This window comes from Myodes glareolus, chromosome 6 (assembly GCF_982192425.1).
Source record: "Myodes glareolus chromosome 6, mMyoGla1.1, whole genome shotgun sequence".
Lineage (NCBI taxonomy): Eukaryota > Metazoa > Chordata > Mammalia > Rodentia > Cricetidae > Myodes > Myodes glareolus.
Genome location: NC_142031.1, coordinates 49,486,307 through 49,513,899, shown reverse-complemented (window position 1 = coordinate 49,513,899; position 27,593 = coordinate 49,486,307). Strand labels below are relative to the sequence as shown.

The following is a 27,593-nucleotide window of genomic DNA, read 5'->3' as shown; positions in this document are numbered from 1 at the left end:
TACCAAACTGATAGGTTCAAATGATCACCTGCCAGGATTTCTGTCCTGTTTTAACCTGAACTGGGCAAAACTCAGGCAGAGAAAAGGAGGCCATGCTGGTTGATGGCACAGTGTGTGAGGATGCCAGCTCTTCAGGAACAGCTCTGCTGTGCCAGGAGGGAAGCATGCACAAGGTACTGTGACCTTCTTAGAGGGCCACAGGGAGTCACAGTGCCAGGTACTTTCAGAATGTCCAATGTAGTGACCATGGAACCTTCCAGAGAGGCTGAACTTGGGGTGGAAGCCCTGTTTCCAATGTTTTGAAACTGTTAAGAGTTTGAGCTTTGCTAGGCAGGGTGGTGTACATCTTTAACCCCAGCACTTGGGGGCAGAGGCAGGAGGATCTCTGAGTTTGAGGCCAGCCAGGTCTACAAAGCTAGTTCCAGTAAAGCCAGGGCTACATAGAGAAACCATGTCTTATTTTAAAATCCAATAATTTAAAAAAAATTGAGCCTTAACCAAGTTTGTGTTAACCCAAAGCCTTTGGAAGCCTGATATTTTGAGGAGCAAGAAGAGGAGGAGGAGTAAACATAAAAATGGAGAATTATTGCCAACAATACACCATGCACCAAGTGAGAATTCAGATAAAAGACTGAGAGATGTCTACAATCAACACATACATCTAATATATACAAACAATTTGTGAAAATCAACAAGTAAAGGGCATGAGCCCCGAGAGAGGAATAAACAAAAGGTACAATCTAGGACAGCAATTCTAACCTTTCACAGGGGTCACCTAAGACCATCAGAAAACACAGATATTCACACTGCAATTCATAACAGTAGCAAAATTACAGCTATGAAGTAGCAGCAAAAATAATCTTCTTTTTATGTTTTTGGGGTCACCACTGTAGCACAATTAATAAAAACTCAGAGACAGATATTGGGGTTCAACTGAAGATCAGAAAAGCAAAGCAGCCAAGACACTAGAGAACTCTTACCTCTTTGAGATCTTCAGACTAAAAAAGAGCAAGTCCCTGTCTTATTCTGCCTTATTGTCTTCTCTAGTGCTGAGATTAAAGGTGTGCACTACCACTGCCTGGCCTCTATGGCTGACTAGTGTGGCTGCTTTGCACTGACCTTCAGGTAAGCTTTATTTATTAAAATACAAATGAAATATCACTACATTTTTTATCTAAAATAAGATAAGGCTATAACTAATATAAGAAAAATGCTATACAATAAGTAAAATAACTATGTACAATATATTACAGGCAATACATACATCAACAATGTACTTGCATTTGACAAATTCAGAGAAAATATTCTATATCTATTCTATCTTGGAACAAGATAGTCCAAGTCTTGTACTGAATTCAATTTCTATCATTACTTGATTTCTGCTTCTGATAAACAAGGAAAGCTATAACTGTAGGGGAATGTGTTACAGTTGTAGAGTTGCAGACATATCCTGACTAAGCAGGAAGCCAGGCTATACTTAGAGCCACAACAGGACAGTTCTGAAGGCTGAAGCCGCAATAGGACAGCTCAGCTCTGGAGTGTAGTGCAGCAATAACACAGCTCTGGATGCTGGAGCTGCAATAGGACAGCTGCAATAAGAAACCCCAACGCTGCAGAGGAACTTTGGGTGACTGTCCAGGTAGCCAGCTGTTTCTTTCATTTATCACATTCTTTGAAAGTTGCTTGCTTGCACTTCCTGCTTACTCAGTTAATATTATTTCTTTCTTGGGTCTCTGAGGGAGTTGAAGACTAGATATTTATAGTTATTATAGGGTACAAGGGACAACTGAAGCAAGAAGCCTGTGTCATCAGACATTCAATGGCAATGTCTTTTGCTCAAAATTTTAATTTTTGTCTTTGTTCACTTATAAAAGTTTGCCAAAATACTTGCTTTATGATTTCTTCTGAATTTTTGTTCAATCTTCTATAGCTGTTCTATTATCCAGAGCAGTATGGCTTCTTACAATAGGCATTAGGATCTTTATTACTCTGGGAAGGGGTTTCTTCTAAGATGGCAGAAAATGACTGAACCAGATTTGGTATAGGGACCTGCAAGAGGTCCCTTGTGGAGTTTCCTGACAGCAGAGGAGTACCTTGAATATTCCTTGTTGACCTACATTCATTAGTTCAATGCCAGCCTTTGCCACACCTTCTGCATAATCCAGAAGGGAGGGGTGTTCTGAACAAATTATTCATAGGAAAAACCTTGTTTCTAGGAACTTTCTGGCTATGGTACACATTGTCACTGTGGACCAGGCTCTAAAACACCATTAACCAATTCTATCCAGTCTTTAGACATAATTCTATAACAAAATGACCATGGGTTCAATATTTGCTTCACAGAAAAATGAGTGTATGCCATATGAGGCTATTGCTTCCTTGAATCTCCTTAAATCTAACTTTGGCACAGGAGTCCAGTTAACCATAACAGAGCCTCTGCCCTTTGGCAACTTCTGTATGGTTACTGGATATATTAAGGTTGGTTGTCTGAAAACCTTAGACTGTTCCTCCCTATTCTTATAATGCAATGCTGAAATTGGCTCTATATTAAATTCCTCTGTCTGGATTTGAATATCTCTGTGATCTGTTTTATTTGGTTTTTCTAAGGCCTATATCTTAGCACTCAGATTAACCAACATTTTTAGTGATAAGACAGAAATTATAAAGCTGATAATATTTACAAGTGACATAGCATAAGTCCCACCTAAATTAGATGCCCTGTCATTTAATAATTCCATTTTCAAATTGTCTATTATATCATCATACAAAGACCCAGATTCCTCCATTGTAGTGGTTTTTCCCATTTTTTTTAATGTGGGAAAAAACTCTTAACTTTTAACTTTCCTCCCTGTAAGAATTCCCAATTAACTTACCAAATACCAACAATGTTGCAAAAGTAGGCTATCTCTGTTGTGGAACATTTGATCACATTTTGTGAAAGGCACCTTCTGATTGGTTTAATAAAGAGCTGAATGGCCAATAACTAGGCAGGAGAGAATAGGCGGGACTTCCAGGAAGAGAGAGGAACTATAGATGAATCTAGGTGTATGAGAGACACAGACACCAGCGAGATGTGGAGCAAGTCACATGTGCATTGTGGGAGAGAGGTAAAAGTCACGTGACAGCACATAGATGAATAGAAAAAGGGGAATTTAAGTTTCCCAGGCAAGTTAGGAACAAGCCTAAGCTAAAGGCCATGCTTTCATAACTATCAATAAGTCTCTATGTCATTATTTGGAGCTGGCAGGCCCACAAAAGAAAGTCCGATTATTTATCTCCTTTCACAATATGGTTTCCGGGGTTTGGATTCAGAACATCAGACTTGGTGCAAGTGTGCCTACCCACTGAACCATCTCACATCCCTTTTATTTTTTGAATTTGTTGTACCTCTTAATGAGCTCTAACTCTTTTTAATAGAATAATTTTTGCAGGCTTGGGGCACAGCTCAGGGATGAACCGCTTACCTGGAAGCCCAAGCTGTCTCTATCCCAGTGCTGGAAAGGGAAAACTACAGCCAGACTCTAGAACATATCCCAGGGAGAATTTTATTAGGTTGCACTGAAGATATTCATTAACATAGAAAGAATTTACTTTTTTTTTTTTTTTTGGTGGTGGTGGTGGTAGTGGTGACAGGTTTTTTTTTTGTTTGTTTGTTTGCTTGGTTAGTTTTGGTTTTGTTTATTCCCCTTTCCAAGGCAAGGCTTCTTTGTGCAGCCCTGGCTCTCCTGGAACTCAGTGCCAATCTGGATTTAAACTCACAGCTCAGTTTCCCAAGTGCTGGGATTAAGGATATGGGATACCATACCCGGCAAATTTACATCTTCACAGAAATAGATCATTCCAGCCTGAAGTATAAAAAGCACCTATTTATTTGAATAAATTTGTAAATCCTTTACAAATATCTGTTCTGCTTTTGTTGTTTCCTTTTGTAGTCTTCTTTTCTGATTCAAGGATTTATGTGGTCAAGGCTGACTTTAAACCTGTATGTTTCTAAATTGACCTTTAATTCCTAATCCTCATACCTCTACATCCTGAGTCATAAATACCACTGCACCTGGCTCCTGGCATACTTTTTAAAGCTTTTCTATGGAAATGTAAGAAAATATTTAAGAATATCTTTTCAGAGGTATTCTTGTCATTAAAATATTTCTGAAGGCTGAGGCTATAGCTCAGTTGGTGGAGTGTTTGCCTAGCATACACAAAGCCATGGATTCAATGACCAGCAGAGTACACAACCAGGCCTGGTAGCACAGTCCTGTGATCCCAACACTCTGGAAGTGAAGGCAGGAGGATCAGAAACTGAAAAACATTCTTTGTTAATAGCAATTTTGAGGCCAGCTTGTGCTACATGAGACCTTGTATTTCCTCCCCTATCCCCACTTGCTTTTTCTCCAAAATATCAGGTCAAGTTATCTTCAATTTTTTTTGTAATTTCTGCCCACTTATGTGTGATTTTTTAAGTATATATGCATATGGGTGTTTTGATTGTATCTATGTACCACATGTGTGCCTGGTACCTGCAGTAGTCAAAAGGAAGCATCACATCTGCAATTGAAGATATAGACTGTTGTAAGCCACCATGTAGGTGCTGGGAATCAAACCTGAATCCTATGGAGGAGCAGCACTGAGCCATCTCTCCAGACCCTAATATATTAATTTTTGATTCAGAACCAGTCTGATAGCTCATGTCTGTAATCTTAACACTTGGGAAGTGGAGGCAGGAGGGTCAGGAGTTGACGGTAGTCTTATTTGCATGAGATCATGTCTCAAAAACAAACAAACTAAAGCAACCTTTGATTCACTTGGCATTTTTGTTTGTTTATAGAGATGGAGACTGTAGGGTAAAAGGGATAACTGGAGCAGGAAATCAACCAATCACTGAGCACACTGACTCTGAACTCAGAGTCAGTTAAAGAAACACACCTTGGATCTGAGACCTGGCCAGGGAAAGAAACATCTTTACCTCTGAGCCCAGGACTAAAGACATGTGCCCTGTCTCTAAAACTAGTGTCAAAAAAACACACTTCATCCTAGATTCAGAGCCAGAGATAGAAATATACCCTGGTTCTAATATTATAGTAAAAAAGCTAAAAAAGGGCCAGTGAAAGAAACAGTTTGGCCATGAAATTAGAGCCGTCTCTGCCCCTGACCAACTAAACTAACCAATCCCCGAGCATGGAAAAACAAACCAATCCCTCGTCTCCCTGGGAAAACTCCACCTCTAAGAAGCCCTATATAAGCCTCTCTGCTGCTTCAGTTAGAGGCTGCCGTTTATCCCTCCCTGGTGGAGGCAGCCACTCTCCTGGACCCCTCCTTCCCAAATAAATTTCTTTCTCAAAACCTTCTTGGATGATTACCTTCATTCACCAGAGCTGACCAGAAGAACCTTGCTGGGTCGCCCCTTAGGGGACTGAACTAAAAAAAAAAAAAACCTTGCTGAGATGCTCCCCCAGGGGGCCTGAGCATAACAGAAGAACCTTGCTAGGATGCTCCTTAAAGGGGCGGGGGTGGACTGAGCAAGGCTGGAGCTGGAGGAGACTACTACATTTCTGCAGGAGATTGCCCTTTAGCAGAGTGTTTGCAAAAGAAGAAACATGCTAGGCTGGAGAAGAAGCAGATAGCTCTGCTAGGATGATCCCTTAAGGTAATAGCAGAACTCAGTTGTACTGGCTCTCAATGAGAAGAGCAGGATCACTGTATCCTGCTGGGAGACCATCTCCCACAGCACCCTAGTTTCAGGTAGCCTGGCTTCCTGATAGTCAAGACACTTTTCCTCCAGGGCTGAGCTGTCCTATTGTGGCTCCAGCCTCCAGAGCTGCCCTATTGTGGTTCTCTATCCCTCCAGGGCTGTCCTATTGAGGCTCTAAGTATTGCCTGGCTTCCCGATAAGTCAGGATGTCCTGCAACATTACCACTGTAACACATTCCCCTACAGGGACAGGGTACTGACTGATTCACTATGTATCTAGCAGTATATGTAGACCAGGCTGGCTTCAGAATTAGAGTTCCTCCTACCTCTACCTCCCCTGCTGGGATTAAAGATGTAGGTCCTATGGCCCATTGGGAACTAATGTTACATGATCAAGGATCAGAGAGAGGTGGTAAGGGTGAGGAGGCTGAGTAGGACTTTGGTTATGCTTCTGGATAATTAATGTGACATGTTCCTTAGAGACGGCCTGGCTCGGCTTCCCTTCCTGATCATGTACATCAAGGAGACTCTGCAACTGCATCCTCTGGTCACAATGATATCCCTCTGCGCCCAGATGACCAGGTCATCGTCAAGTATGACTTACAGCGTCTGTGGAAAAAGGGTTCTAGATAGTATGATGGACACTAGTGGCAGAATTGGCATTGAACTGACTGTAACACCTGACCAATAAGGGATATCTGTGTCATCAGCATCTTCAGGATTCATCACACTCCTTCAGTCTGGCCAGACCCTGAGGTGTACCCCGCTCCCCCCATCACTGGGTTTTTGGACAAGGAAGAAGGCGGGGCCGTAACATGGGAAAGCTGACTTCTGCCTGTTTCTAGAGTGGGGACTGGCTGGGTGTGCTGAGAAACCCGACCCAGTCTATCTAATTTTGCCCATCTCCCAGGTCTATAACCCCTTTCTCTTTGACCCAGAAAACCCAGAGAGGTCCCTTCTCTGCAGGCCCCAGGTGAAGTCAGAGGGTTTGGGTGTAAGGATGTTGTCTGAGGCTGCTGGTGAGGACAGACGGTGGGTGGAATGGTTGGGGTTCCGGATCTCCTTCCCGCCCTCCACTTAGATTATGTGCAGAAGTTTAGAGAGTCGGGATTGGAAGGTGAGGGGTGACAGCATCAGAGTTCTTCCCTCCTCCTGCTAAGTATTGTGGACTGAAGTCTGAGCTAGGTTCAGTATGCAAATGTCAAAATGGAGTTTCAGGTAAGGCTGTGGAGGACGGTTAGTTTGGATCCGAGGACGCCTGTCTGGATCCCTGCGCGGTGAGAGTCCTCACCCGGCTCTCCTGCAGGAACTGCATAGGGCGGACTTTGCCACCAGCGAGATGAAGGTGGCGCTGTCGCGCTCACACTGCTATGCTTCCGCGTCCGGACCGACAACAAAGAGCCACGCAGACGGCCAGAGCTGATTCTGAGCGTGGCAGACGGGCTGTGGTTGCGGGTGGAGCCGCTGAGCTCGGACTCGTAGTGACCTAAAACCTGGCCTGAGGCAGCCTCACTTACTCCCTTACCTCTCTGGGATCCCAGAATCAACAGAAATGTTGCTATACTCGAACCTCTCCGAGCAACTGCAGGGGGCGCTGCGAACCACCCGTGCCTGGATGAGAAGAGGCAGGACTGGTGCCTTTCAGTCGCCTGGATGGCCACTGGGCTTTCTTCCTGAGCTCAAGGGTAGATTATCCTGTAAGAGCTACAGTAGATGTCTAAGCAGAAGAAACAGGTCTGAGGTTCTGTCACCGAAGAAAACACTGCATTTTTCTTTCGTTTTTGAAACAAGGTCGTGCTTATGTAGCTATTAGTGGCCTGGAACCGACCTTGTGGATTCTTGTTACTCCAAAACTCTGGAAATCCTGAGAGTGTGCTGAAGAGAATTCAGTGAAAAACAGTCTACCCCACTGTCCCCCAAAACACCAACGGTGTACCCTCACCGCCCATACAAGAGCTGTACTTGGACTGGAGAGATGGCTCAGAGGTTAAGAACATTGCCTGCTCTTCCAAAGGTCCTGAGTTCAATTCCCAGCAACCACATGGTGGCTCACAAACATCTGTAATGGGGTCTGGTGCCCTCTTTTGGCCTGCTGGCACACACACAGACAGAATATTGTATACATAATAATAATAATAATAATAATAATAATAATAATAATAATAATAATAATAATAAAAGAGCTGCACTTACAACATTCTACGGGATCAAACCCAAAGTTCATCTGCCCTTCTGTTTTGCTCCAAGTTCAAAACCTCCGGGTGATGTGTAATGCCCCTGTCTTGTTCTGATGTGGATGACCGTGGTCCAAAAATCAAAGGTAGTTACCACCTCAGCGTATCCACAAGTTGATCATGCTCATTTAATCCTATCTCAAAAGTCAAAAAAAAAGAAAGAAAGAAAGAAAGAAAGAAAGAAAGAAAGAAAAAAAAGAAAGAAAAGAAAAGAAAAGAAGGAAAGAAAAAGAAAGTTCCAGGTTCATTAAGAGGAAACAAAGTGGGCATATTTTTATTTCTGAATAGTTTTGGTGTTCCATGTCCTTTGTATGTTCTTATGAATGTCATAATCAACATGTCTGTCCATACGGTGAGCTCTCCTGGGGCTTTGATTGATAAAAAAAAATTGTTGTTGTTTTTGTTTTTCAAGACAGGATTTCTCTGTGTAACCCTGGTTATTCTGGAACTCACTCTGTGGAACTCTTGTGTTCCTGGCTGGCCTCTTATTTTTTTAATTACTTTAATTATTTTATATTGCTTGCATATATGTAAATGATCATGTGTGTGTGGTGCCCATGGAGATCAGAAGAGGATGTTGACTCCCCTGGGACTGGAGTTGCAGGTGCCTGTGAGCCACCGTGTGTGTTCTGGGAATTGAATCCAGACCATCTGCAACAGCCGCAGGTGCCCTGAACCCTGAGCAATGTCTGTGACCCTGTCCTCCTAGCTTCTTATTTTCAAGTCGTTTCATTTCCCTATGTGTCTCTGTGTGTACAGATGTGCACACACCTATGCTGGTGGTCATGTCAGGGAAGCATCAGTTGACTTCAGCGGATCAATGTCTGTTCCTACTGCTGTGCCTTTACATGTCTGCTGCTACCATTCTTCTCTGGTATTTGGCATGATGTGAATTGACGTGGGGAGATTCCCATGGACCTTAATATAGTGTAATTATCTCCTGAAAATATCCCATTCTACTGGGCATTTTTACTGGAGGATTATTATGAAGATGATTTTCTCCTAAGCTATACTGTTTAACTGAAGCAACGATTTTCGTGTATAAAATAGGATTTTTGATGAGGGGGGTCTTTAAGAAATATAATAAGGGATTATGAGAGAGGTTAGTCTAGTGGGAAAATTAATATAGGAAAAGATAGAATAAAGTGTTGCCCCTGTGCTGTCTGATAATACTTCTGTATGCTATAAACTTGTATGTGTTTCTCTCATTGGTCAATAAAGAAGCTGCTTTGGCCTACAGCTAGGCAGAAAAAAGCCAGGCTGGGAAGCCTAATGGAAAAACAGGGAGAAAGAAGGGCAGAGTCAGGGAGAGATGTGAGCCAGCCACCAGAGAAGCAAGATGCTTGAAAACAGATAAAGCTGCAAAGCCACGAGGCAAAGTATAGATTAATAAAAATGGGTTAACTATTTATCCCTGGGGCATGAACTAGCTTTTTGGAGCCTATTCCCTATGGAGGGATACCTTACTCAGCCTAGATACAGGGAGGAGGGCCTTGGTCTTGCCTCAAGTGATGTGACAGACTTTGTTGACTCCCCATGGGAGGCCTCACCCTCTCTGAGGAGGGGATGGGATGGGGTGGGGGGAAGGTGGGAGGAGAGGGAGAAAAGGAGGGAGAAGGAAATGGGATTGGTATGTAAAATAAAAAAGATTGCTTAAAAATAAATAGAAGCAAAAAATAGAAATGGGTTTGTAACATGAGGGCCGGCTTGTTGGGGTATCTGTCCCGCCCGGTACTCCACAGCCGGCAAACCCCAAAGAAAATCACACACAAGACTCCATAAGATTATAAACTGATTGGCCCAATAGATCAGGCTTATTATTAGTCCTTGTAACTTATATTAATCCATTATCATTATCTATGTTAGCCATACTGGCTCAGTACCTTTTCCAGCTGGGCAGCTTACATGTTTCCTCTCCAGTGGTCTGCGCAGGAGTGGCTAAGGGAGTTTTCTCCTCCCTAGCCTTATCCTCTTCTCATTGCCCCGCCTCTACTTCCTGTCTGGTTGACCCACCTATACTTCCTGCCTGGCCAATCAGCATTTTATTAAAATACATGATTGACAGAATACAGACAATTCTCCCGCACCATGGGTTAATTTAAGTTGTAAGAACTAGTTAGTAATAAGCCTGAGTTATAAGCCAAGCAATTTGCAACTAACATTAAGCTTCTGAGTGACTATGTGAACTATTGCTGTCACAGGCTGCCATGACCAACAGCGACTTGGGAAGGAACGGCTTTGCTTCAGTTCATAACTTCAGTTCACACTGCAGCTCTGAGGGAAGTCAGGGCAGGAGTTCAAGGCAGGAACTGAAGAGAGACCATGGGGGAGTGCAGCTTACTACCTTACTCCGCATTGCCTTCTCAGTCTGCGCTCCTGCACACTCCAGGACCCACCTGCCCAGGGATGTGTATAGTGGGCTCGGCCTCTCTACATCAGTCATTAATCAAGAAAATGGACTACAGACATGCCTACAGGCAACCTGATGGAAGCATTTTCTCAGTTCAGGAGGCTCTTCCCACATAAGTCTAGCTTGTGTCAAGGCAACAGAAAAATAAAATAAAAAAATTAAAGAACAACCAGGTAACCAGATTAACCACCATATCTGGTGTGTGTTGTTGTTGTTGTTGTTTTGGTTTAGGTTTTTTTAATTATTTGTTTATGTGAATTGTTATTGTTGTTGTTGTTTGAGACAGGATTTCTCTGTGCAGCCCTGGCTGTCCTAGAAGTAGCTCTGTAGATCAGACTGGTCTCAAACTCAGAGATCCGCTGCCTGTGCCTCTCGGGTGCTGCCCAGCCATGCCTGGTTTCATGTGATTCTAGAGACTGAACCCAAACCCTGTACATGTTAGTCAAGTACTCTCCCTACTGAACTGTATCCCTGGCCCTAATTTTATTTTTTTGATTTGGTGACCTGTTCTATTTATTTTTAGCTGCTGTGATGAAACATTGGCCAAACCAACTTGCGGGGCGGAAAGGATGTATTTGAGTTACATGTCCCAATCACTGCCCAACATTTAAGAAAGTCAGGACAGAAACTCAAGCAGGAACAGAGCTGGGAACTCTGCAGGAACGCTGCTTGCTGGATGGCTTCCCAGGCCACATCCGCCCTTTCTTATATCTCACAGGACCTTCCCCTGTCTTATGCCTCACAGTCCCACAATGGGCTGGGCCCTTCCACATCAATTGAGAAGGTGACACACGGATATTGCCTCCTGAGCTGGAGGCATCTCCTCGGTTCAGCTTCTCTCCTACTAGAAGACTATTGAGGCCAGTTGACAAACACTATTCAGAACATTCCTCAAAGGTTCCTGTGTTGCAAGCAGGCTTGTTCCCAAGCCAGAAGTGCTATATATACAAGGAAGGTGGGAGCTGTTGGAGGAAGAGCCCAATAGGTGGAAATTAGGTATTCCACCTTTTTAGTGCTATGCCCCTGAGGGGAGCATTGAGTCCTCAGGTCCTGTTCTTTCTCTCAGCCACCGTAAGAAGCTTGCTATGCCATAGTCCCCCGCCATTAGTCTCTGCTTGGTCATAGACCCTAAACCAATAAAAGCTGCTCACGGTGGCCTAAGACTTCTGAAGGGGTGAGCCAAAATAAACATATATCCCGATATATATACTTTACTACAGTAACAGAAGGGCTGAGCTGACTGTATTAGTTACTTTTCTCTTGGTGACAAAAAAAAAATTGTCAAAAAGAACTTAGGGAAAGACTGGACTTGGGATTGGGCCTGCAGGGAACCAATGCAGTCCTGAATGCGTGTGGTGTTGATAGAACACAGCCTCATCAAGGACCCCAAGGCCTCAGACTCATGGAAATGGCGAGGGTCAGAGGGATGGTAAAGCCTTCCCCTGCTCCAAACATGAGTACTGACTAACTATTAAACTGTAGCTAAAACCAGTGTGTGCAGAAAACTGCCAACCACAGGCTTCCTTCCTTGAGAGGTGGAGTTTACCCTCCCAAACCGCCCCTGTAGAAACGTCCAGACCGAGACCAGCTAACCCTTCCTCTTTGTGCTGTGCATCATAAATGCTCTGCCCCCTCGTGGTGGAAAGAGAACTGGCTCCTATAAATTGTCCTCTGACCTTCGCAGATGTGTCACGGCAGACGAGACGCGCGCGCGCACGCGCACACACACACACACACAAGAAAAAATGTAATAAAGAAAATTAAATAAAAACTACAAAACCCTCCTATAGCCATACCTAGTTGTGTTTTCCAGTAGATACCTGGGTGATGTTATTCAATTAAGTTAACACAGAAAACACACAATCGCCTTTCAGTGGGAGAGGAAGCATGGTTTTTCCACTATGGTTGGAAGGGGGCTGATTCTTACAAGGCTACATTTCCCAAGAGTCCCTTCTTTTTAGTTTTTAACATTTTTTTATATTAATTCTCTGGGGATTTCACATCATGCACCCCAATCCCACTAATTTCTCAGTCCTTCCATATCTGCTCTTGTAACTTCCTCCCCAAAAGTAGATAAGAAAATAAGTAACATCTCGCCGACCCCTCTGGGCATGACCTGCTCCTGGATCAACTGCAGTTTTCTCTCAACTCCATCACAGCTGTGGCGTCTCCAGTTTCACTGTCCATGTATCCTTCCACCCCTCCATCGTTCCTGCCTCCCCTTCGTAGCTGAAGGATTTCCATAACTCAGCACAACAGCAGGTTTTCTATCTGAGAGGAGTCTCATCGGGGTCCAGTACTGACGGTGTAGCAGAAGCCAGGCCTCGAACTCTTTATAGTGAACATTTGGAAGTAAAGCTGTTTGGGCCAAAGAGTCTACTGCATGGCACGCTGCAGCTTCCGATGCCGCTATGACCAACGAATATGTGAAGGGACCCTTCTTTAAGAGTTCCTTTTCTAGCTTGGGATGATTGATGTTTTTCAAGATAAGTTTTTGTAAGGGAGGGAAGGAGAGGGGGAGGGGAGAGAAGGAAGCTGGAGGAGTAAGTAAAAGGAACACTCAAGAAGAGAGACTGCCTGAGGGATTTGGCACACTCTCAATTCAATCTTGCCTTCAATATGCCCTCAGAGTTGTGTGGATCCCTTCTTTAAAAAAAATAATAATAATAATAATTTTTTTTTGAAACAAATTCTCCCACATATCCCCGGCTGGCCTTGTAACTGTAATCCTCCTCATGGCTTCAAAAATTATCTGGACCCCAATGCTTAATGAGCATCTATGACACCAGCCCAGGCCAAGCTGCCCACATTCCCTGCACTTCCTTTGCTCATGGCCCATTTTAGCCTGACCTTTACCCCCATGCTTTCCTGAGGACCTCTGACACCTCAGCCTCCAGATGAGCTTAATCTATAGACTCTGACCCTGTTGGTTCCAGCAGAACTGCATTATTTGTTAAAGCCCTGGGAGTCTTTGGTCCGCCTAGGACCTGGGGTGCAAGAAGGAAGAAACTGATCTCTGCCAGGCTGTGCCACTGGTGGGCGAGGGCTGGGCGGGGGCGGCATTTCGGAGCCTCCTGATTCTGCACTGAGAGATGCTGCACGCTCTCATCCCAGCCGGCTGTGCAGAGGAACTAGGGAGACGCTCTCCAATAGGCCTGGCTTGAATCTGGTACGGTGGACCCTGAACTTTGGTGTTTATGTTTTTATCGGCCAACCCTTGGCCTTGGGAGGGCAGGTACAGTTGTAAACTTGGAGTCTCAAGGCGCTTCTGTCCCTGGTTGAGACAGAAAGGGTTGAAACCTTAGGATTCCCTAGGCTGCCCGAGCCCGTGACTCTCAGTCTGTTTATGGCTGGACCCGCCCCACTCACCTTGGCTAACTGCCAAGGCCCTGGTTGCAGCTGGGCCTGCTAGGGAGGGATTGGCTGGCTCAGTTCAGCCCCAGTTTTTCACGCAGCTTAGCTTCCGGCAGGTCAGACGCCAGGGACAAAGACGGTTCAGAGAAGACAGGAGGTTCTGGAAGAATCGCTGCTCTTGAGAGAAGGTGCCAGGCTGGGAGGCAGCAAAAACGGCTCTGGCCCTGAACAGGGAGAACTCTGCCCAGGGCTGGGAGGGATGCAAGGTGTCTGCTGGCCTTGGAGACTTCTGGTTTCCTGGTCGTTGTACCCAGGGCCTGTGCTTCAGGCTGAGCTATTCTACAAGGCAAACAGTTCCTGTCTGCTGTCCCCCCCTCTCCTGTTGTTCCTCTGCTCTCTCACCGTGTGGTCCTTGCTTTTCTTCCTACTCTGCCCCCAAGTCATTCCAGTCTACATGGCTAGAACCCTCTCCTGGGCCTCAGAAGCTCACTCTCTGCCTATCTGCCCTGCAGGATGCTACAGCTGAGCCTGTCCTGGCTGGGACTGGGGTCCACGGCCGCCTTTCCATGGCATCTGCTGTTGCTGGGTGGGACCTCCTGGATTCTGGCCCGAATTCTGGCCTGCATCTATGTCTTCTATGACAACTGCTGCCGCCTTCGTTGCTTCCCTCAGCCTCCTAAACCAAACTGGTTTTGGGGTCATTTGGGCATGGTGAGTGTGGCAGAAGGTGGGTCTCGGGGTGTCAGGATAGATGTGTTCCCAAGGAGTGAGGTCTGGAACACAGGACTTTTGAGAAGTGAGGGAGGGCCTAGGGAGCACCTCTCTCCTCAATCCCTGCATCCCCTTGGCTCCTATCCACTCCAAGCTCTGAGGCCCTTCTCTCGCTCTCCCTTCCCTGCCCCCAGTCTACCTTAGGTCACATTATGACCAGGACTCATGGTCTGAGGTCTCTTTTATATAAATAAATATATATGTATATTTATATATTTGTACGAATCTGTCCTGCATAGGAGCTCCCAGGGAGAGGAGCTCGCAGCGTGGACATCCCTGGTCCACTCAGTTTCCACTGATGGACTTGAGGCAGCGGTGCCAAAAGCCTGGCCCCTGCCTGGCCCATCCTTGCCCTTAGGCCAGTGTCTGTACCTCTCTGAACTGCCATTTGCCCTTTAATAATAAGCTACAATCCCCCTGTGTCCACTTCCAGGGACTCTGGGGGCGGGGGGGGGGGGCGGAAGAGAGATGTGAAAAGATCTTCAGCTTGGCAGGCCCTGTTCTTTCTGATCTTCCCCTCCCTTCTCAGGATGTGTCAGTGGACTCCATTGTCCAACCTGAGCACTTTGCTTTTGCGGTACTGGGATGAAGCAAGCCGTCTGCCGCTGGTGCCTCACAGCCTGACTGCTCATTTTCACCAAGTACCACACTGGCCTCTCCCATAACAGCTACCCTTCCTGAGAGGGCTCCTTCCTCAGCATGTCCCCTCGCTCCCAGCACTCCTTGCTCCATGCTGCATTGTGACTCTGTTGCAGAGTCACACATTTCTGTATCATCTGTAATTATGGGCACCATCTCCAAGGTCGTTGATTCACATGGTGCTTTCTCTCTGTACAGACAAATCTCCTTCCAAAATCCTTCTTCGCCCTTGTCTTTCCAGGCTTCCCCAGGACCCCCTTCCTTTCTGCACTGCAGTCCAGCTGCTTCCTTCCAATCCTCCTAAGTTGAGTCCTGTAGAAGAACAAAACCGGAAATATATGTATATACACACACACACACACACATGATATATATATACACACACACACATACATGCATGCATACATGGATATACATACACACATGCATATACATACACATATACACACATATACACATACATACACACATACACATACACACATATACATATACACATACATATACATATAATACATATACACACGCACATGTATAAATACATATTACATATGTACATATACACATGCATATATACATGTGCACATACATATGAGTGCATATACATACACATACACACATGTGCATGCATATATACATAAACACACACACACATGATTTGCTAGAGTGGTTCCCAACCAACAATGGCCATCCATACAGTGGAGAGAACACAACAGTTACATGTCTATAAAACTGAAGGCCTCCGCAGTTCCAGTCTCATGCTCAAAGATCTGAAAGTCTCATAGAAAATTTCTGCTCTTCAGTTCATAAGGGAAGGTCCAAGAAGCAGAAGTTAATGTCATTAAAGATGGATGCACTCATGTGCAAGAGGCAAAAGACAGGCAGGCAGGCAACACTTTTTTCCTCAAACATTTTTTAATAATTTATTTTTATTTTATGTGCATTGGTGTTTTGCCTGCTTGTATGTCTGTGTGAGGGTGTCGTTCCCCTAGAACTGGAGTTACAGTTGTGAGCCTCTGTGTGGTTGCTGGAAATTGAACCCAGGTCTTCTGAAAGACAGTCAGTGCTCTTAACCACTGAGCCAATTCTCTAGCCCTCCCTCTAGCCCCTCTTCAAATATTTTTATATTCAGGCTATCCATTAGAAAGTGCCACCCACTCAAGATCTTCTTTCCTCAATTTGTGAGTGTGTGTGTGTGTGTGTGTGTGTGTATGTGTGTGTTTTCTGGAAACATCTTCACAGACTCACCTTGAGGTTTGCCTCTTAGTTTCAGATCTTATCATATTTACAATCAAGATTAAATATCACAAGTTCACTCCTTGTTATCTTGATTCCAACTGTATATCCTTCTGTCATGGTGAATTTACCTAAAACAATACAATAATAAAGTCATAATTCCACGTGCTGTAACTACCCTACACACAGCCAATGATACGTTAATTCTTTCCCCTCCCCCAAACAGGTGGGAAAACCTCTTGAGGAATACGTAGCCTTTTAGTAGAGTCTCTAAGGTAAAAACGATAGTACAGGTTTGCAATACTTAAGTACTGATATTTCTTTTCTTGGTTTTTGTTTGTTTGTTTGTTTGTGGTTTTTGAGGCACAGGTTCTCTTTGTGTAGCCCTAGCTGTCCTGGAACTTGCTCTGTAGACCAGACTGGCCTCAAACTCACAGAGATCCACCTGCCTCTGTCTCCCAAGAGCTGGGATTATAGGTGTATGCCACCACTGCCTGGCTATAAATCTGTTCTTCACAAAGCAAGAAAGACCTACTCATAACAATTGTAATCCTTGATTTTTTTTACTTGTGACACAACATTGGTTATGTTTTAAAAGATTTATTTTTAATTATATGTGGGAGGGAACATGCATGCATCCAGGGGCCTGCAGAGTCCAGCAGAGGGTGTCGGATCTAGAACAAGAGTTACAGAGGGGTGGGAGGGGCATAACATAGCTGTCTTGTTAGGAAGCAGAAGACAGGATTAACTATTGTGCTCCACTTCCTGAGCATATCTGACTTAAGTTCCCAGCAGGACTCATGGTCTGCAATCTCCTGCCCATTAGGTTTTCCTTTATCAATATTTAGAAATCTTTACCTTGGATGAATTCAGCCAGCCATAGTTTTCCAGGTCTTCTTCACAGCAATGTTGGAGAATACAATAAAACTGGAAACTCCCCCATCCATGACCCAGCTCCAGCATGTCTCCTTCTGTACAAAACCTTCCATCTGCTTGCTCTGTCATCTCCTTGTGGACAGAGTCACCTTCACTGGTTGTCTCTTGTTCCCTCCCTACTCTTGTGATTCCCTGAATGGCAGCCCCATGTCATCTCTCTCCCCATCGCTCTCCATGGCAATGACGTCTCCATCCTTCCAGGAGTCTCTTTTCTTGGTTCTGAGAGACATCCACACTGCTCTCTCCTGAGCTCTCTGCAGGTCCCTCTGTGTCTGCTGCTGGTTTCTCCTTTCCCTGACATTTTCACATAGAGTTCGCTGAAACCTAACCCTTCCTCCCTCTTCTCAAGTTCCCAAGGCTGCCCCCTTGCCTGGGGGTCCAGCTCCTAAGCTGGCCATCAATTCCTTCTTGAAACGAGGTCTAAGTTCACATCCTTTCTGAGCTAGGGATCAGGATTGGAGCTGCCACCAAGTTTTTACTGCAGTACAGGAAGGCACCTGGTGGCAGGAGGGTGTGTTGGGGTTGGAATAAAATCAACCATGAGAGCACTTGGAATGACAACAAGAGATAAGGTGTTGAATGTGGCGGTGGGAAGAGATGAATTGGGAAGAATTCAGTGGAAAGAATTCGATAGAAACAAAACAACAGACAAGTAGTAGAAAATGCATACATACATTATTTTTAATTAATAATTTACTAAGTGAAACGTCTTCCAATAACATTTTCATACGTACTTCATTTTGGTTAATTCTCCCCCACCTCCCCACTGTACTCTTTTACTCTTCCCACTTGGTTCTGTTGTCTTCCCCATTCCCTCCACTAAAGCCTTTTTCCCACTCTCATGGGCAGGCCTCTTTCCAGTTTCCCAGCCTTTTCTCATATTTACTCCTATGTAAGCACATTTATTTAGTAGTAAAAAGCTAGCATACACAGAGAACACACAGTATTTATCTGAGCCTGGGCTACTTCACCTAATACAGTGTTTCTCAGATTCATTTCCCAGCAAATTGTGTAGCTGAATAAAATTTTGTTGTGTGTATTCCACATTTTCATTAGCCAGTCATATGTTGATGAGCATCTAAGCTGGTTTGTAGCAACAGGCCACTTGTTCAACTCAGCTGTCGAGAACCAAAATAATCACACAGAAACTGTATTAATTAAATCACTGCTTGGCTCATTAGCTCTAGCTTCTTATTGACTAACTATTACATATTAATTTAACCCATTTCTATCAATCTGTGTATCGCCTCGTGGTAGTGGCTTACCAGGTAAAGTTCCATCTGGCACCAGCAGGGGTACATGGCTTTTCTCTGACTCCGCCCTTCTTTCTCCCAGCATTCAGTTTAGTTTTCCCTGCCCACCTTTATTCCCTGTGCAGGCTCAGAACAGTTTCTTTATTAACCAATGGTATTCACAGCATACAGAGGGAAATCCCACATCACTGGTTCCATTTCCTTGCTGTTGTGAAAAAGACCAAAGATGAAAATGGATGAGCAAGTGTTCCTCTAACAGACTATAGAGTCCTTTGGGTACATGCCCAGGAGTGATATAGTTTTATCCTAGGGCACTTCTATCTTTAGTTTCTGAAAAAAAAAAAGCCCACATTGATTTACACAGTGGATACATTAGTTTATAATTGTGCCAGTGGATACGGGTTCTGTTCTTCTACATTCTCGCCGGCATTTATTCTCACAATTTTTCTTTTTTCTTTATTTGTATGGTGTTTTGTTTGTACACTGCACATGTACAGTCCTCCAGAGCCCAGAACAGGACATTGGATACGCTTGAACTGGAGTTGCAGGCATTTTGATCCACCATGTGGGTGCTGGGAATTGAACCAGGTGCTTTGGGAGGGCAGCCAGTACTCTAAACCACTGAGTCATCTCTTCAACTCTAGTTGCTTATTTTCTTGGTGGTAGCCATTCTGACAAGGTTGAGGTAGAATCTCAAAGTGAATTTCTTTGGTGAACAGAAGCATTTAAAAAATACTTTAAGATGTTTACTGGCAATTTTCATTTCTTATTTTGAGAGCTGTCCAGTTTGTTGACCCATTTATTGATCAGCAGAGAGTGGGGTATTTAACTTTTTTAAGTTTATATATTTTAGATATTAATTCCTTGACTCCTATAAAAAAGATAGCTAGCAAATATCTTTCCAAGTTCTGTGCACCATCTGTGCACTATGTCAATAGTTTTTGTTTTTGTTTTTTTGTTTTTTGGGTTTTTTTTTTTTTTTGCTCTATAGAACTTTTTACCTTCATGTAACCTAATTTTTCAGTTCTTGGGAATGTTTCTTTTTCTTTCTTTCTTTTTCTTTTTTCTGAGACAGGGTTTCTCTGTGAAGCTTTGGAGCCTGTCCTGGAACTCACTCTGTAGACCAGGCTGGCCTCAGACTCACAGAGATTCTCCTGCCTCTGCCTCCCAAGTGCTAGATTAAAATGTGCCACCACTGCCCAGTGGGGATGTTTCTTGTACTTCTAGGGTTCCATCAGAAATTTCTTATACCTGCATTATCTAAATTTCAGTTCTAGATACTATATTTTAGCCCTTTACCATTTACCCATCACATGTCCTTGTAACATCTTTGTTATTTATCAAGTGTCATATCTATAAATCATTTGTGTGTATTTTCCTATTGATTCATCAAGCTACTGTTTAAGGTAAGAAACATAAAAATGGAGAGAGTGAGATGTCGGAAAGAGGCATGTCGATTGAAAGTTGAATATTGTAAGAGAAATTTGGATGAACTTGGGGTGGCTCAGCAAAAACCATAGATTAGTGATGCGAGTAGAAGGAGTGAGAGAGGTTGGGAGTGGTTGGCAGAGACTGGGAAGGCACCCTTCCAGGACTACCCTCTGATTTCTCATTTCCTAGATGAAGAGCAACGAGGAAGGCATGCAGTTTGCAGCACAATTGGGCCACTACTTCCGTGACATCCACCTCTGCTGGGTTGGGCCTGTCTACCCTGTCCTGAGGCTCATCCACCCGAAGTTCATTGCTCCTCTGCTGCAGGCCTCAGGTATCTCTCCCAGGATCCCAAGCCCTGGCCTCCTCCCTGCTTCTTCTCCCAGTCCTCCTCACACATACACAGACCAAGCTGAGCAGGGGGTGAAGCCATAGGGAACAGATGCCATGACTCTGCCACCGGTCTTCTGGATGACTGTGGACCGGGTCCTGGATCTCCTGGGGTGTTGAGGTCTGTCTAAGTTGTGAGTGATGGACGTCCAATCTTATCCAAAAAAGGGAATCTACTGTCTGGGGGTGTAGCTCAGAGACAGAGCACTTACCTGCCATGTGTAAGACCTGAGGTTGCATGTGTAGCACAGAAGAGGAAAGTAAAGGATTCTACTGTTGTTGGCGTCAAGGAGGGAGGATCTTCAAGATCTTCAAGTACAACTATGCAAAGGTGGTAAACAATGGCTCCAGGAACCTTCATTTCTTAGCTCTGTTTTTGTGGTGGTTTCCTAGATAACTCTTAGAAACTCAGCACCCTTCAGAAAATCCATGTAGTACTGGACAGTGTTCTGGCTGCCTTCCGATTGATTTTGGTGGTAGGACCGGCTACTTCCTCTAATCACTGTGACTTGATCACCGAGACTCTGGGCAGCTTGGCCACCTTTCCAAACAGTGGCATCAAGATGGGGAAGGTGTGATGAGGTTCTTGATCTGAGAGAACAGAAATGTGGAGGCAGACACCACAAGTTGTCCATCTATTACAGAACACTGAAGCTATTTCTGTTCATCAGTGCAAACGATGACGGTGCGCAGAGTTGCTTGTTTGAGTTGCTCTTTCCTCGGGTACCTGGTGACCTGAGGAGGCACTGGCTTAACATGCTTGGTTAGATGCTTTTCTATTGCTGGGTTAAAACACTATGACCAGGACGACTTACAGAAAGAGGGCTTTATTTTGGGCTCACGGTTCCAGAGGGATGGGGCTGTGATGGCGACACTGCGGAAGTACAGCAGCAGGCCGGCACGGTGACCGATGCTGAAAACTGAGCGCTGTCACGTCACACCACTAACAAGAAGCAGAGAGAGAAAACTGGGGGTGGTGAGAGTCTTGTACCCCCAGTGGCTCCCTTCCTCCAGCAACGACACATCTAACTTTACCTGCCCCCAACAGTGTCACCAACTGGGAACCAAGAATTCTAGTGCCTAAGATATGAGGGACATTTCACATACAACACCGCCTTGCTAAAAAGCTGAATGTGGTGGTGTATGCACTTGAATTCCCTGTACGGGGCAGGTCGATCCTGGAGCACACTGGCTAGCTAGCCCTGTCAAATTGTTGGGCCCTAGATCCCAGTGAGAGACTTCGTCTCAAAAACAAAAGCAAATAAACAAACAAAAATCCAAGGTAGTTGCCTCCTGAAGAATAACTCCTGAGGTTGACTTTGGCCTCCACACGCAGACACCATCCCCCACCCCCACAGATACATCTCTCAAGCAAGCAGCTTACATAGGGAAGGAGAGAAACAAGACAGTCAATATTTCCAGATCTCAGGGTTGCCCCTTTGGCCTGGGGTTCAGGGTATTAAACCCTGTATAGCTAGGCCAGATATTCACTTGGATGTTGAGTTTTGTTAGTGTCTGTGGTCTGTGTTGCATTCTTTTTTACTGTTGCCTAGGCTGAGAGCAGTTACTTCAGAATAAACAAGCCATCGACTGTGTGTATGTACAGATCTACTTACAATGTGTAGATTTTTTCCCCTCAATATGGAGTGAAAATATTTCCTTATAATATAAAATATAAAGTTCCCCTAACCAACCCTTTTATTTGTACCACTTTTCACTACTATTAAAAATTTTAACATCTTACCTGGGTGGCAGTGGCGCACACCTCTAGTCCCAGCACTCAGCAGGCAGAAGCAGGTGAATCTCTGAGTCTGAGGCCAGACTGGTCTACAAAGTGAGTTCCAAGACAGCCAGGGCTCCACAGTGAAACCCTGTCTCAAAAAAACAAAACAAACAAAAGTCCCACCAAGTAGTTTGTGCTGCCCATATATTCTTGACTGGAGAATGGTCCCCGGAGGCCATCATCTGGCCAAGGTGCAGAGGAAGAGGACTGAGGAATAACCTGCCCTAGGAGACAGCTACATTACATCTCTTTCTCGCAAGGCTCAGGGGTCATTGCAGAACAGAGAGCAGAGAGAGTGGAAGAGGCAGTGGATGGTTGTAAGAAACACTGTTTTTTCAGACACGGCAGGGCATTTGCACAGATGGACTCACAGCATTTGTGACACCTTTCATATGTGCAAGATCAAACTGAACAAAATCCCAGCATGCAGAGGGGTGGAGAGGGGAGGTGGTCACAAAGTCCCACCCTAGCCGAGGAGCTACTGCTAACTGATAGCTATTGGGAGTTATGGGGATCAGTCTTCTTTTTTATTTTTGATTTTTTTTTCTGTGTAACAGCTTTGACTGTCCCAAAACTCTTTTTATAGACCAAGTAGTCTGGCCTCAAAGTCACAGAGATCTGCTTGCCTCTGCCTCCCAAGTGCTGGGATAAAAGTCGTGGGTCACCACTGCCCAGCTAGAACCTTTCTGAAGAGTGGTTGTAAATTTGTTTATTTAGACAGCTTCTCAAACAGCCTGACCGGCTTCTTTTTAGTAAAGATAACCTTGAGCTCCTGATGCTGCTACTTCCAGCTCCTGAATGCTGAGATTACAAGTGTTCACAGCCACACTTGCGTTATGTGGTTAAAGGGCTGGACCTTGGGCTCCGCGCATGTTAGGCAAGCATTCGATCATATGACCTATACCCCAGCCCCTGATTATGAATTTTAAATTTTATAAAAACTAGAACTGTGGGAAACAAAAGAATTAGAGTAGTCCTGGTTAGAGTTTTAATATATATAAATATATATATAATATATATAAAAATATATATAAACAATATATATTGTTTATATATATTTTTATATATATTCACAGTCAGAAAAATCTAGTTATTTTCTGCTAGAACCATCTTAAGATAAACTTGCCTGTAAAGTTGGAAACAGAGTTGCAGAGATGGCTCACTGGTGAGAAGCACTCACTGCTCTTGCAGAGGACCTGACCAATACCCAGCACCCACATCAGGCAGCGCACAACTGCCCGTAACTCCAGATCCAAGGGATCTGATGCCCCCTTCTGGCCTCTGTGAGCACCTGCACACATGTGGCACACACACACACACACACACACACACACACACAAATAAAAATAACAAATATTCTTTTTTGTTAAGAAATTGTAAATAGATACTTTTAGATAAGCCTTGAATTTACCTCAGTTTTCTAAGTAGTTAAGAGCCTGACAAAGTTAATAGAAAACTTACCTTGATTAAACATAATTTTTTGTGTTTTTAAGTTGGTTTTATAAATGTTACAAAGAACAAATCAGTATCTTTAGAGAACCTCATTGATTTATATTGTGTGATGTTCACTTAGGTGCCAGAGCAGAGAGAAAAGCTCACCAAGGTGCTAAGCTTTCATTCTCTGAAGGAGTAGAGGGGTTCTGCCTTCTTTGAAAAGACCGACACCCAGCTAGCTCACTCCAGTTACTTTATTCAAACATATACAAGGTTAATAGGGGCTGGGAAAGGTTCCAACTACCAACATTATCTTGCTCTTGTTGCTCGTGAGAGCAGGCAACCCACACACGTTTCAGGCTTGATCAAAAGAAAGAGCTCCAGCTCTTAGCACCAAGACCAGTGCAGTTGAGAGCGCTCAGGTGGCACCAAGCGCAGACTCTCCAGAACAACATCTCTTCAAGGTTCAAACAGTCTCAGAACAATTCCCCAGCCTCTAATGATTTAACCCAAACATACATAGGCTTTGCTGAAACATTCCTCTCAGTGCCTACAACGGCTTTGCTATACATTTCCCTTAAAGCCAGATTCGGAGCCTTAATTTACCTACCATTACAGATTTAACCAGAGAGCTAGATTCTAGTTCTACATTCATATATTGAAGTTTGACCTCAGGAATCCCAATAACTTTCAATCACCATACCCTACTATCATTAAAGAAGATTCTTTTCTACAACCCCTATGTGATTTGCTCAGATCTTCTGTGATGTGTTTAATTCCCCTGGTTTTATCTTTTACCGTTTTGAGAAAATCCAGTCATTTTATCTTCAGGCAAAATCTTATTTTACCATGCAAAAAGTATTTCCTTTAGAAATACTTTTTAAATTTTCTTACCAAAATATGTATTTCTATTTTCTCTTGTGCTTCTATCTCCCACTAAACTGTTTTTGTGGTCGTTTCGTTTTGTAGTTTTATTTCTTTTCTCGGTATCACGAGACCCAGCAATGTAACAAATAGATTTATCAGCTTCTTAGGAAACTATTCAATCCAAATCACATTTATGACATAATGTAGCAGATTAAGGTCACTCACCCACTTTTTATTGAGCTATAAAGTTCCTGGCTGTGCAAGACCCAAGCAGACGTCATTGCTACTCCATTCTTTTCAAAGTCTGTTCTACACGTTTTTCCTTTGTCTCACTCATGTTTGAGGCTTACAGAAGCTTGCAGAGGCTCGCAAGCTAGCAAAGCCTTCAATAGGCAACCGTATTGTCTAAGCAAGAAAGCATAAGGGAGGGGGCCGAAAATCTTTATGCCAACCCTGTAATTTCAGCATGAGATACAAAAGGCATCTGCTTCCCTGAAAACTGTGGGAGACGGAGAGCAAATACCTGGCTTTTTACTGAAGAAATGAAAGGCAGTGGGCATCCTGTAGTGCAGACTGGGCTGCAGGGTCGGCCCACAACAGGTCCTACTCAGAGAGTTCGTGTATTCATTCTAAAATGTAACATATAAAATAGAGGCTGTAAATCTGCCACTCATTCATAATCAGAGTCGCTCAGGCCAGATTAAATTTTATTGCAAACTGTTAAAGATACAAAATGATGCATAGAGACGATTACCTTAGGATGGATGAGGTAACTTGGTGACTAAAAATGCTTATTGCACAATCCTGAAGACCTAGTTTGACCCCGGCACCCACTAACAGTAAACTATCAAAACTGACTGTACAGATTTGTCCTCTGACCTCCATGCGGCTGTCACGCATGCACACACCCACGCATCACACACTACTCATGCACTCACAATAAAAATAAAATAAATTTTGTAAACAATTCCACTAATTCAAAGCGCACTCTTTAATGGAAACAAGGCAGGGAATTTACATCTCTTCACAGAACTTCCTGAAATGAAAGCAAAATAGTGAGACCATAATCTCATTATGTGTACTTAAGGTAATATCTTTCCCTTTGTTGGCTAAATAACTATAATTGTAAAGTAGTATATGATAATGAGAGAAACAGCTAATGGCCACCACCAACCCCCGGAATGTAATACATACAGTGGTCATAACTTTTACAATAAAATATTATTTTTATTTTCTTATAAGATAGCAAACTTAATCAGGCCAATTGTCCGGATGCTCCTCCCTGAGTGGTTCCCACCAGTAGTGGGGTCTGTGTAACCCATTACAACAGACAGAATTGTGAAGTTGATCAAAACAATAGAACAGAACAGTGCCTTTCAACCAGATGCCTCATGGGCCATAACCTGGGAGAGGGACGAAACTGCACTAGAGCATACTTTTAAACCAGAAGCCAAGCGAGCTGTAACCTGGGAACAAAGCTGGAAGCAGAGCAGTTCAGTTCACTAAGTGACAGTGACAAGGAGGGCTGGAGCTGGGACAGCGTCCAGGTCATCATTGAGATTTCTGACGAGTCAGTGTCTACCTGGAGAGTCCTAAGCCATCCAGGTAGAACTACCAGAGGAGGTAACCAGAACATTGAGGTTCATACCGCCTTTCAACGTGAATGCCGATGATTGGAAATTATAATTTAATCTTTAAGTTGTACTTTATTCAGAGAGCCTGCAAGCAGAGAAGGCAGGGATTCCTAATGTTCTAAAAACAAACAAATGCTGGGCGGTGGTGGCACACACCTTTAATCTCAGCACTCAAGAGGCAGAGTCAGGCGGATCTCTGTGAGTTCGAGGTCAGCCTGGTCTACAAGAGCTAGTTCCAGGACAGGCTCCAAAGCTACAGAGAAACCCTGTCTCGAAAAACCAAAAATAAACAAACAAACAAATAAATAAATAAATACAAAACCTGTCTCACAGCTCAGCTCCAACCATCACATTGTATAGCAGGAGTAGGGAGCTGACAGAGAACAAAAGACCTCCTGCCAGAGTTCAGCCTTTCTCCTCGGCCACATGCTCGGTCGTTCCCCTGGGGCTCATGATGGCGATACTGCCTTCCTTGCCATGCCCTACACTTCTCCCTTGGTGTTCAGCTGGACCCAGACGTTTCCAAGGATGTAACAAAGGCTCAGGGCCAAGGACTCCCCATCCTCAAAGATACCACAGGATGCTTGCCCATGTGCCCTCCACTTAGAGCTGCCACTGCCTCTTCCAGCCCCAGGGTCAATGAGACAGAGCTGGAGCCATCGAAGCTATGGTGGAGCTTCCCCTGCCATGCCCTGCACGCTGTCTTCCTCTCAATCACCCTCCAGCTTGGCGTCTTTTCCATCTCAGCTGTTTAGAACAATGAGGAGTCACTGAATAATAGGGAGTCCTTCATATGCCATTGTCTTCTCTTAGCCTCAGCCTCCTCCTTCAAGAATTCTCCGTCTTGCCAGAATGCTATTGAATGTGATGGGGAATGCCTGGGATATATCTAAGTCACATTGGGGACATTAATAGGACTGTATTTAAATCTTGTCTGCGGTGTATCCAAAGGCACAATTTGATCATGCCAGACTAGTTTGTGATGTGTCAAGGAAGACCATGTGTGTGGGGTCCAAGACAGGCCGTGATAACACATGTGATAACACACGTGATAACACATATGTCATGTGTCCAAGTATGTGTCAGTGAGATCAGAGAGCTGTAACAGTCACTGTGTCCCAGGTCTCTGGGAAAGCTCGCAGAGTGTTGTGCTGTGTTCAGATGTGGAAGATTTGTCAGACAACGTAGGAGCCGCATGAAGGCGTGATGGGCACATGTGCCATGTTAAGCTGACCTTTGCTCTACCTGTTCTACAGCCTGGTCTGGTCCCTTCCTGTGCTCCCACCCCTGCCCTGCATCTTTGTTTACTTTGTCTTCATCCCCTTCTTGTCCTGCTGAGCTTGAAGGGGAAATGCACAGCCCTTGCTGAGAGTCCCCACCCCTCCTAAAGTCCATTGCCGACCTTTGCCATGGGCCCTGATTTTCTCCTTTGTGTCAGCTGCTGTTGCACCCAAGGAAATGACTCACTATGGCCTCCTGAAGCCCTGGCTGGGTGAGTACCTCAAGGCGAGGGTCAGGGGACTCCCTTGAGC

General features: G+C 44.3%; 1 protein-coding gene across 3 annotated transcripts in view; it reads left to right on the top strand.

Annotated features, from left to right (window-relative positions):
• Positions 1-13,728: 13,728 nt before the first annotated feature.
• Positions 13,729-27,593, top strand: part of LOC125404134 (cytochrome P450 4F6) — a 34,078-nt gene continuing 20,213 nt past the window's right edge. For 2 of the 3 annotated variants that reach the window (XM_085690776.2, XM_048439897.3), the window contains exons 1-4: positions 13,729-13,875; positions 14,200-14,398; positions 20,143-20,287; positions 27,500-27,553. In XM_085690776.2, the coding sequence (XP_085546902.2) occupies positions 14,201-14,398; positions 20,143-20,287; positions 27,500-27,553 (397 nt within the window). In that variant the 5' untranslated portion in view covers positions 13,729-13,875; position 14,200. Of the gene's footprint in view, positions 13,954-14,199; positions 14,399-20,142; positions 20,288-27,499; positions 27,554-27,593 lie in introns of all 3 variants that reach the window. The other variant, XM_085690775.2, reaches the window with a different exon arrangement.